Source organism: Momordica charantia (assembly GCF_013281855.1).
Source record: "Momordica charantia cultivar OHB3-1 chromosome 11 unlocalized genomic scaffold, Mcharantia_2.0 BLBB01000011.1, whole genome shotgun sequence".
Taxonomy (NCBI): domain Eukaryota; kingdom Viridiplantae; phylum Streptophyta; class Magnoliopsida; order Cucurbitales; family Cucurbitaceae; genus Momordica; species Momordica charantia.
Window position 1 is genome coordinate 12,756,277 of NW_028275159.1, and position 11,718 is coordinate 12,767,994.

The 11,718-nt window shown below is 34.5% G+C and overlaps 1 protein-coding gene across 2 annotated transcripts; it reads right to left on the minus strand.

Moving 5' to 3' along the window:
- Window positions 1–389: 389 nt before the first annotated feature.
- On the minus strand, window positions 390–10,490 carry HISN6B (HISTIDINE BIOSYNTHESIS 6B). Of its 2 annotated transcripts, XM_022276065.2 has the most exons (11): window positions 9,828–10,490; window positions 9,695–9,736; window positions 6,394–6,648; window positions 5,390–5,473; window positions 5,057–5,211; window positions 4,861–4,958; window positions 4,566–4,674; window positions 3,767–3,924; window positions 2,221–2,363; window positions 1,974–2,114; window positions 390–821 (listed from the first exon to the last, which is right to left on the minus strand). In XM_022276065.2, exons 3-11 carry the CDS (start codon window positions 6,640–6,642, stop codon window positions 690–692), a joined length of 1,269 nt encoding a protein of 422 aa, XP_022131757.1. In that variant the 5' UTR covers window positions 6,643–6,648; window positions 9,695–9,736; window positions 9,828–10,490; the 3' UTR covers window positions 390–689. The 2 variants fall into 2 exon arrangements, with proteins under 2 accessions (XP_022131757.1, XP_022131758.1); XM_022276066.2 differs by lacking the exons at window positions 9,695–9,736; window positions 9,828–10,490 and adding an exon at window positions 6,774–6,932.
- Window positions 10,491–11,718: the final 1,228 nt, after the last annotated feature.

Consider the following 11,718-nt stretch of genomic DNA (forward strand, 5'->3'; position numbering starts at 1 on the left):
TAAAGAGGAACCAAATATGTTTATGAATTAAATTGATTAAATTGTTATATGATAAAATTTGACGTTTAATTTTAATAAACTTTTTTACGACGGGGATTAAATTGTTACACATTTTAAACTACAGAATTAATTCGTTACAAGTTAAAGTTTAGGAACTAAATTGTTATTTTAAAAAAAATACAGAGACTAAATCGTTACAAACTCAAGTTCAGGGATTAAATTATTACTTTAGTGAATACAGAAACCAGATGTATTTTTTAACCAATAATAGAATGAAAAAAATATATTGAAACATTTTAAAAATATATAATTAAAATATAAACTAAATAGACACTAACACTACAAATTGAAAGACTAACTTACAGTTTCACTTTCAAAACAACTAAAAATTAAATATAATGTCTACTTAAAATTACTTGACCTCTTGCACTCAAAACAAATCTTGGTTATGAACATTTTCAAATTTAGTTAAAAAAAAAAAAGAAACAAAATGAGCAAACAATTGTTTTCTGGTTTAGCAAAATCCCAAGAGCCAATGTCCTACTCTGCCTTTCCTCATAACTGATTCTTGAGTTCTCCAAAAGGAAGAAGCAATATGAATGTCATGTTTTACAACAAAGTGATATGAGAGGTGAACCTCAAATCCTTTGGATGCTAAAACTTCCCAATATATGGGACTGATTGACTGACTACGATAGGCATCGAAGGCAGTCCATCAAAGTATCGGTATGTTCGGGTTTGCCAGCAGTCACACGGACATAGCCTTTCAATTCTTTCTTGTCGTAGTGACGAATCATCACCCCCATTTTTGCCAGGTCCTCCTACATTTAAATTTTTGCAGTCAGGTCACAGGCTTCAACAAAAAAATTAGCAATCCATCTTCTCAGTGAAACAATACTACAAAATACAAATTTTCCATTACAACACTTGATGCAACGTACCGTGTTCCCCAAGAAACACACACAGGTAAGAGCTAACCTTGACGAAATCATTTTCAACAAAAAAATGAAGGCTAATTAGTAAGAACAAGTGGCTCGAAGAAAGCAATGAGAAATCTGTTTGGGAAATCATTCCAAACCTTGTGGACACTTCAAAGCCACTCAAATAATGAAGGCAAGGTGATCCTCTCTCCGATTTCCTTTTTCTTTGAGTAGCTAATACTCTCGTCGTCTTTACTAGGAAACTTCTTACAGCTGCCTTATAAAAGGTTTCTGTACTAACAAGTTTTCCCAATTTCCATAAATCATCTTCGAGTTGGCAATGATACACCTCATTTTCATAGGAAGATAACAAAGAGAGCCTAAATAATATCCCCGGCCTCTCTCAGGGAATACGAGGCATGAAGATTAATCTTTTAAAATCCTTTACCAACGGTATAAATCAGGAAATCAGTGAAGGACAAAACTATTCTCAACTGCAAAATCACTCCATGGCATACGTCCAACCTTTCTTTCTATAGGCCACCGCTGGTTAACATCTATCGTAGGAGTAAAAAGGAGAATACGCTCCCAGACACTTAGTTAGGCATATCATGGTGACTATTTGTGTCAGAACGAGACTTAAGAGGGCAAATAGAAATCAGAACAAAAGTCAGCAAGCAGAAAAATGTCCTACAATGGGTTAAGAAACTAAACCAAATCATTGAACCGGACTAAATTGAATAAGTTCAATTCAATCAACCATATCGACTTTATTATAACTAAACTGATTTTATACATGTATATACAGTAAATATTATTGTTAGAATTATTTATTTATTATATAATAACTAACTTTTGTAACTTTTTAATTATTATTAATCTATGATTATATCATATTATGTTTGGTTTAGTTCTAACTAACCGAAGGCTAATTTTTCAATTCTTCTCAAGGTGCACGTTGTCAGGATTTTACATCATTTGGCTACATAGATATAAATTTTAAATGTTGGAAAACATATTAATTATATTATACACAGGAAGAAAGTAATTTACCTTCAATTTCTTCGCATCTTTTCCCGACGTTACCTCACAAAGAATGAAATTAGAGTGACTAGGATACGGAGTCAAGAACGGCACGTCCTTTAGAAGATTGTAAAGCCTCTCGCGTTCTTGTACCAAAGCGTTTTTTACCCTCTGCAGGATACATAGCTAGCTCATATTAGAAATGGATCAAGCATGGAAATAGTTCACCATTGAAGCTATAAAATCCAGCCAACCAGTGTTGATCTCGAAAGTTAACCTCTAAGTAGGATGGGTTCTGCAATGCTGCACAAGCAGCAACTTCAGCAGCAACAGACACATTATATGGTTGCTTTGCTCGCCAAAGATATTCAATAATGCTCAAAGGAAATGCTCCATATCCCACACGAAGTCCAGCTAAGCCTGCAAGAATAGTAAATCTATTGTTAATAAGTCGCCAAGGATACAATTGCAGAAAACTATTCTCCACTTTTCCACTACTATAGCTTTTCTCCACTCATCCAATTGGAGAAGTTTTTTTTGTAACTCCCTTGGATCCGGGTTTCCTCGTTTTTATTTTTGTTGGTAATTTCATAATATCAATGAAATTGTTTCTCATAAAAAAAAACATTCAAAATATAAGTTGGAAAAAAAAAACGAATCAAATCTTCATCAGTAAGAAGAGCATAGCCGCAAACTTGCAACAAAAATAGTGGCTACAATGTTGATAGAAACCAATTCGTATTGATATCAAGAGAGGAACAAACTACGGTGAATTCGAGAGCTCCCGTCTCTCCTAAGCCAAAAGATAACCAAAAGAAACCTCCCTACTAGCTATACACGAACATACATACTCACATAATTCCTACATGCCCCATTAACAAAGTTGGGACCCACTTATAGGAATAATCTGAATCCCCTAAATCCTCTCCCCTCTGCTTTCTTTCTTTGGTACATGTTTATCACTGTGATAAAGCCCAAACAACTAGAATAATATTAAAATATAAAAAATAGAACTACAATAACTATCAAATAATTTGAGGTACTTAAACCCTCCCCTCTTGAGATCATTCTAGTCTGAACCACACTAACAATTACCTACCTTCATCTCCTCTTGCCCCCTTTATCAATCACCAATAACTTGGCTAATAACTAATATGCACTTATTAATCTACTAATATCCCTAATTACCTAATGGGAAAGGGCATTCCTATCACATTGAAGTCTATAACAACAGTCAATGCTTAGTTACAGATAAAATAAAATATGCTTAACATCTACAATTTGATAGCAAACATATGATAAAAGTTCCATCAACATCAAGAAAAAGAAACCGAGATTAACAAAACACGAGACTATTTTGTAATCGAAGGTAGGGATTTTACACATTTTTCCTAGTTTTGCATGATGATATGGTGTTTTTCATAAGAAATTATGCTGATGCTTGCAGGACTCAGATATCCCCCACCATCTCATTTGAATGATGATGTTATATGATTATAAACAAATAAAATATTGGCCATGTCCAAACAAAATTTTTGAATCTGCATATACTAGGAAATGTACCAAATAAAGTGTTCTAGGACTTTTTGTTTCTTAAATCAAATTAACAAAATATATACATGTTATGGCAAACCTACTAGATATGACACCAAATCTCGTCACTTCGATAAAACCAAGGGTCATCAAATAAAATGGGAGTAATCGTAGTATATAGTTTTCTTTTTTCTTTTTTTTTTTTTGGACAGGAAGTAGCATATTAGTTAAACATGTAAACGTCCTTCAAAAGTATAATAGTTGAAAAGATGAGGAAGATATAGATAGACCTGCTCTTTTGCTAAATGTTCGAAGAACAATCAAGTTGTCATATTTCTTCACCCACTGCATCTTCGATGAAACTGAAGAAAACTCAATATAGGCCTCATCTAGAACAACCAGTATGGGCAGCTCAAGGATTTTCAAGAGAACTTCATCACTAATTATACTGTGAACATGTAAGTAAAAACGAAGTCTTAGAAGAAGGGGTTGGAAAACATACGACTCAGGATAGAAAGTTCAACATGTTCAAGAGTTAAGCAAAATAGTTTGGTTTTCTTAATGAAAAAATCAATCTTTCATAGAGCAAATGAAAGAATATATGGCAGGAATATGGAGAAAAACAGCCCAACAAGAACAGAGCCATACTAAAAAACATCACATCACATGCCTAACAATTAAAGGAAAGTAAGAGATAATTACAAAACTCTCTAGACATCGACACCCGCCAAAGAGAGGTAAACCTCCCTATAAAATCCTCATATCCTCTACAGCTAGAATTTTGTAAAGATTTAAAAAAAAAAGGTGATCTGGGATGGAGCAAAATGCTCTATTTTTCAGTGTATTTCACTGCATCAGTAATTTTCTGAATTATTTTAGAGGATTAGAGAGAACCCCAAGTCCATGAAGGTTACTGTGGAGCATAATCGAGCTCCTATATATATCTAAAAGAATAGCTTTCGACTCAAGAACACAAGCATTCTACATATGAGCAGGTATGACGTGCCCAATCATGTAGAGCATTTGTGTATAAATAGTTGGGTAAAAACGTGTGCAAGATCACAGATAAGGATGCAGACAAAGAACTACCTCCCATCTGGGTTATTAGGAGATGTGAGGAAAATGCACTTTGGTTTTTCCTTATCAACAATATCTTTGATGAGATCCACATTCAAGGAAAAATCTGGCTTTCTTGGAACTGCAGAGTACCATATAGGTTAAATATATTGCAAGAACTGTATGTGAGGAAAGCAACATATATGTAGGTAAGTAGATTCAAATGACAGACCGTTAAGGCGCAAATACAGTGACTTTTTTAAGATTAGAGATTACTCCTCAAAGGGAAGAAATGAAAATAATATATGATAAATAAGTAAATAACTACCTTTAATGACAACAGCACCATTAACAGCAGCATCAAATTCATACATCGTGAAGGTAGGAGGGCAGTCTACAATTTTATCACCGGGGTCCAACACACATCTGCAAGAATATTTCAGAAAATAAAGAAAATATTATGGGAAAGAAAGAAATCAAATTTAAATACTAACAAACAAAGGCATAGATGATTTAGTTTCAACCGCATTATCAAATCGATGAGCTCATCTGCACCACATCCCACAAGAATGTAATCAGATTCGAGGCCAGAATCTATGGCAAGTGCAGCACGCAATTGACGGCTTTCGGGGTCAGGATATACATATGGGAATTTCATTGCTCCTAACGCTTCAAGAACCTAAGAACAACTCGATATTATAGTCTGACATAATAGAAATGAAACATTAATAATTAATTAGCGCAATGAAGAAAGATAACTTCCCCATGACAGATTTTTTTATGAAACAGATTTGATAATTATTAAGTAAAGCAAGATTCTTGTATACACTATCTACTAGGCAAGGAACATTACTTGCCTCAGGGGGAGGACCGTAAGGATTTTCATTCGCATCTAATTTTATAATATCCTCAGGTTTCCTTCCAAGCCGCGATGACAAAACCTACAGCCCACAAAAATTTAGAACAATCTTGAAAGCTTATGATATGTCAACCAGTTGTAAAATAGAACAAACCCCAGTTTTGTGAAAGTAAAAACTCCCTAGTCTAAAGAAATTCAAGTTATTATTGGTACAATTGAGTCGAACCTAGTTACAGTACTTCCAGAAAGTCATTAAAATTTACTAATGGATTAGTTCACAATGTGATCTGAAAACCATTAAGAGAAAACAAAGAACCTACTAACGTCTATATCTCGTTAACATCAACCTTTGACTAGGTTGAACACTCCAAGCGGGCAACAAAAATATGTAGAACCATTTTGAATCCTTCGAATATATCAACCAGTTGTAGTATAAAAAAAGTCACACTTTTGCAGGAGTAAACTGTCCAGTTTAGAGAAATTGAAGTTAACATCGGTAGAATCAAGTTCAAAGCTGGCAACGTAACTATACTTCAACTAAGTCATTATACCAACAGAATAGCTCACAATGTAATTCCACAAACCATGAAGAGGAAACAAAGAACCTCTACTTAGACGTCTATTTTATGTTAATTCATACATAGACCTTTGACTAGTACTCTGCAACCACAAGGGAAGGAGGAGCACAAATCGTGTGTTTGATAGTGCTATTAAAACAAGCAATTATAACAAAAATAGTAACAATAAGAATAATAATTTGAATATAAGCACTTTAATAGAAAGTGATTAATGACAAATCACTTCGATGTTTGGTTCACACTTGCAAAAGTACTTCCCTAACAATCATTTAGGTCAAAAACATTCTGCAAGCTGTTTCTCATAAGGCAGTTCAAGTCAAGAGCAAAATTTTTTCTAAAAACACTTATAAATCAGAGTACTTTAGGCATACTTGAACATAATAATGCAAATGAACGCGCTAGAGAAATGATTAACATGCAGTACCTCAAAAGGGAGAATGGGCTGATAAGGAGACAATTTTCTCAAGTGGGGTCGGATAAACGAGTCACCAGTCAATCTTAATTGACTCTCACTGACATGTTCCACTGGAACTTGAGATGTCATAGCAACAGCCCACTTTCTTCTCCCTGAAACTGGGCAATTGGGTCGACGCGATGCCTCAGATACTGGAAGGCTCGTCTTCAATTTAACCAGGCAATTGGAGCAATGGTTTGAAATAGTGATCACACCCATCAATTTCTGCACCAAAAATGACAAAATATCAACGAAATTCGCAACTTTCAAAATCGCGGCATTATTGTCAACGAACAATAGGCAAAACAATTGACACCAAACACAAAAGTTGAATAAGAAAAAAAAAAAACCCTTCAACGGCACACAACAGAGGGGGAGAGGAATTTGGAATCGGAGTCTTGAGAAGCTGACGAACTGAGACGGGCTGTCTACTGTATACTTTTGGGAAGACACTCGTATTTCTTGGTTACAAGAAATTAATGGCATCTTCGTCAAACAAAATAAAAAGAAAAAGAAAGATGGCATGTTTTTCATGCAATTTCATGTTTTCAGATCCATTTGGAATTAGTGAATATATTTTTTACTTTTTCAAAACTATTTTATATTTTCAACATTTTCAGATTTTAAAATTAAAATATTAAAATGGAGAATTATATTAAAAATGATAAAAAATCGTTTAGTTTTTATGAAAATTAAAAAATGTAAAATATATATTATAAATTATATAATATTGGAAAAATAATAATTTTACAAAATTTATAGATTGAAGTAAGGATTTAGTCTAATTTCCACTCACTTACTAAAAAGACTTAGTTAAAGCCTTCGGAATTGCGATAATTTAGTCCTCCATCTCTTGAGGCATATACAATTTTTTTCATCTCATCCAATGTATTTTACAATGTTTCTTTAGTAGAACCCCACTAAAATCTTGTAAGAGACCGTTTGTTTTTCGGGAATGTACATGTCCGACATCTAGCGATTACCTGGAATTTCAGATGCCCGGAATTTTAGATGTCCGATCTCACTCACTTACTAAAAAGACTTAGTTACAGCCTTCGGAATTGCGAAAATTTAGTCCTCCATCTCTTTAGGCATATACAATTTTTTTCATCCAATGTATTTTACGATGTTCTTTAGTAGAACCCCACTAAAATCTTGTAAGAGACCTTTTGTTTTTCGGGAATGTACATGTCCGACATCTAGTGATACCTCATGTTTGTTTCGTAGCAAAATTTATCAAGGATGTCTGAAAATATTTGGATACCCACGTTTGTTTTACAGGATTTGTTCTTGGAAATGTGTTAAATTTATAAAATGTTCCAAAAATGGCCTCACGAACACTTATATAATTTATAAATTCATTTTAATATAATAGATTTATTTGAATTAATTTAATATTTTATTTTTTATATGTTGTTTTGTAGAACAAATTAATTCCTATTAATTCAATATATATTTCATTTTCAACTTTAATATTTTTCCAAAAATACAATCATATCACTGGTATTATCTTGGGTAAAATTTATTTATCTTACCATCATATTATATTTTTTTAAGAGAAAAAATATCACAGCTATATTGGTTGTCAAAAAATTGTTGCTTTAAAATTATATATTTATGATAATAAATATTATTAATAATATAATTCATTCAAAATATTAAAAATAAATCCAGATATTATATAATTTAATTGCAGTTTATTTTATATATAAATGTAACGTACAAATATACTTAATTGCATAAAATTGCTTATTAGACAATGAGTCCATTAATTTATTTAAATTATAAATTTTAAAAATCAAAATAAAAATTTTTTTGGAAAAAATAAAGAAAATTGATGAAAGAAAATATATGGAAAAAAATGAAGGGCAAAAAGTGTAAAGAGCAGATGCCCTCAACACGGGAATCTTGGATACCCACGTTTCAAAAGGGCATCAAAACTGGTTAAATGCCTCCTGTACGGGCATCCTAGGATACTCGGACATCTTATCATAAATTTCCCGCAAACGTGGAAATCCAGACGTCCGTCCAATGGAAATCTTAGATTCCCACGAAATAAACGCCCCTAATTGTTTTTGAGATTTCTACATAGAAGTTTTTCTAGAGCAGGATTGAGTTACACTTCCCATAAAGATTTTTTTTTCATTTAAAAAAAAATTACCCTGGTATAATTTTTCACACTTTGTACTTGATAGCCTTTAAATCAGCTCCCCTGTTCATTGAAAACATCGATGGAAGCCCTTAATGATGGTTATTTGACAATACACTTAAGAAGAGAAGAAATTGTAATATGTACTATTTAAAACAAAAAACTTTTCCTTCTTAGCCATGCCACCAAGCTAGGGTAGCTGACAATAATTATTTACCTTCCGAAAGAACAGACTTTTAAATCCCCACCAAATTTTGAACTAGAAAAAGAAAAAGATCACAAATTACTTGCATTGATGAATATGGTTATATATTAAAGAAATCAATTAAAAATAATGATATAAAGGTAAAATTTTCTTTTGCAACTTTAAAAATAATTTTAAATTACCAACTTTCGCATAACGTAATGTCTCAGGATTTTCAACAACTAACATTACCAACCCTACTTGATCCAAACTTTCTCCCAAGCCATAAAGACACTAACATAATCTAGAAAATTCAACTTTTTTATTTGCTCTATGAACTGCTCACTTATCAAATAAGTGAAACAACTTGTCCGTGGACAAGCAATACATAACTCTCCTGTTTAAGTCAAAGCAGAGCGAATTCGAATAAACAACAATAGACAAAAAAACCTATTCTGACAGAAGTATAACACAACAACACCAATATCCTATGCACCAAACATATATGTTCCCCAACAAATTCAACATACTTTTAACATAAGCAAATAGACAGGACGCTTTTGCAAACGAGATTACTATCCAAACACCATACTTTCAAGAGTTCATACGAAATATCAAACCACAACAAGGCCAGCATAGCTTAAACACAAATAGTCACAACATTGCAACGTTTAACATAATTTCCATAAAAACATCAAAGCAGAATACTCGAACAATCTCAACATAGCCAATCACAGTTGCATGCTTACAAGCTCACGATATACTCAATCAGGCAACAAACATGCAGCAGTTAATTCAAGATTATATACATAGTAATATTTGTAAAGTAACCACAATCACAAGCATTCAAGCAAAATGCAATTATAGGCCCACAACCAGACAACAAACAATTCAACTAAATAACGATCATCCCCTCCCCTCAAGTAAGGACTACTTACAAAAAGGTCTTGCCGCTCTACCAAACTCTATCTAACCGATACCTAAAACAAATAAAATTATGCTTCAAGTTAGAATTCAGTCATAAACACTTATATCGAATTCAAAACTGGGTTTAAGCTCGCCATTACTTACTAACTCAAGTTGAAACCACTTGGGTTAAGAGTGGATCGATGTCGAAGGAGCCCGACGCTGCAAAACTGAGTTCGAAAAGGCTCAAACTCGCTGGTCCGACATTAGGAGGGGTGGGTAACACCTATCTATGCTCGAACAAGTGTGGGTAAATAGATTGGGCTTCGTGTGGCTCAGCGTCGAACTTCACCAGAAGGCTACTGTTCACGTCGGAGGGAGTGCTGCAGGGCGTCGGATTCCGGTGGCTGTTCAGTGCCGCCGCCGTTCGTGGTTCGTGGAGCGTGCCGGCCGGTCGTGGAGAGTCGTCGGAGAGCCACCGCGCCGTGGGTCGTGCGATTGTGGAGGAGACGTCACACTGCTGCAAATTCGTGGGGAAACGCCGCGCCGCCGTGGAGAACGTTGCTGATGGCGCCGGAATCGCGATTCAACACCGCTGCTCGTCACGCTGTCGCACGGAACTCGCCGCAGGTTCGAGTCACGCCACCGGGGTTCGTGAGCTGCTATTCGCGGGTCTTTAGTCGGGCCGCCGGCGAGAGTCGTTGGTCTCTGAGAACGGCTGCGCCACTACTTCCGCCGCCGTGGGTACGGGGTCGCCGTAGAGAGGGGTGGCTGGCAAATGGGAAGGCCGCTCGGTTGCAGAGAGAGAAGGGGTAAAAGATGGGGAAGAAATTAGGTTTATTTATTTACTAATTTATTTATCTGTCTATTTACACTAGCGATTTCGTAACTTTCAAGTTTTAATTCACCATTTATAATTTCGAAATTAGAAAATTCAAGAATTTAAATTAAATAATTATTGTAGGAAAGAAGTTCAAAGACACCATTAAAATTCTAAAATCAAATAACTTAAAACTTGTGATATTACAGATTATCCATCTTAAAAAACTTTCAAGTTGGTCACATAATTCTAAATATTAAGATGTTATAATAGTTCAATGAGTTAAGACATACCTACTCCACCAAAATATCATATGAATCTTCATATAGCTCTATATGTTGTTGAATAAAAAAATAAATAATACTTTACAAAATTGATCTATTTTAACCGATGTAGAAGGTTGGCTATCAGCACACCCAATCAAGAAACAAAATCACAAGCTTTCAAAGTAAACGGAAATAGAAGAGAAACACATCAATAGCATTAGGTGTAATCCACGTGAGCATCATCAAATGCTCCAAGTTGGCAGGTTATAAAGACACATCAATAAAGAATATTATAAACGCATAAGCCATCACAAATAACAAATCTCCACCTTGATAGTTTAAGACATATCAACTTGCTCGTAGCAATGTCAAAGCAAGAAGTTCATCAGCGGTAATTGACATATACCTTCAACCATGAGGTTATGAGTTGGATCCCCAATCTCACATGTTGAATTAAAAAAAAAAAATTGCTCGTAACAATGATTTTAAACTGACCTTCCTTAATTTGGCAAAACATCAAGCGTTGTGAGAAAACTCCCAAAGTTTATCAATAGGCAATGAATTAGTAACAGCATCTGTTGTATTTGAAGCAGTACTTATCTTCTCCAACTTAATTATTCCCTTAGCAATTATATCTCTGAAAATTTTGTATCTCACGTCAATATGCTTTGTCTTGTCATGGTATGTTTGATTTTTCGATAGATAGACAACACTTTGGCTGTAGCGAAACACAACTTCTTAAGTATCATTTATGCTCTCATGTTCTTTAGTTAGTTGCTTTAGCCAATTGGAATGATGGTGCAGCAAGCCAACATTACTTCGGAGCTTAGCGAATTCAAGCAGATGGTTGGTGCCCTCTAAGACTGGTTCAACACGCGTGAACAAGAGCTCAAGGTTGTCTTGGTTCGTATCGTCCAGCCTGCTGCCCCAACATCTTATACAACACCTACCGCCATGACATCATTGCTGG

What these genes read in the sequence shown, in the direction of transcription:
- HISN6B (XM_022276065.2), bottom strand. Translation starts at nt 6,642, where the DNA reads ATGGGTGTGATCACTATTTCAAACCATTGCTCCAATTGCCTGGTTAAA. An exon ending in TGGTGCTGTTGTCATTAAAG is followed by an intron (nt 4,675 to 4,860) that starts GTAGTTATTTAC and finishes GGTACTCTGCAG; the next exon opens with TTCCAAGAAAGCCAGATTTT. An exon ending in CCTAATAACCCAGATGGGAG is followed by an intron (nt 3,925 to 4,565) that starts GTAGTTCTTTGT and finishes ACATGTTCACAG; the next exon opens with TATAATTAGTGATGAAGTTC.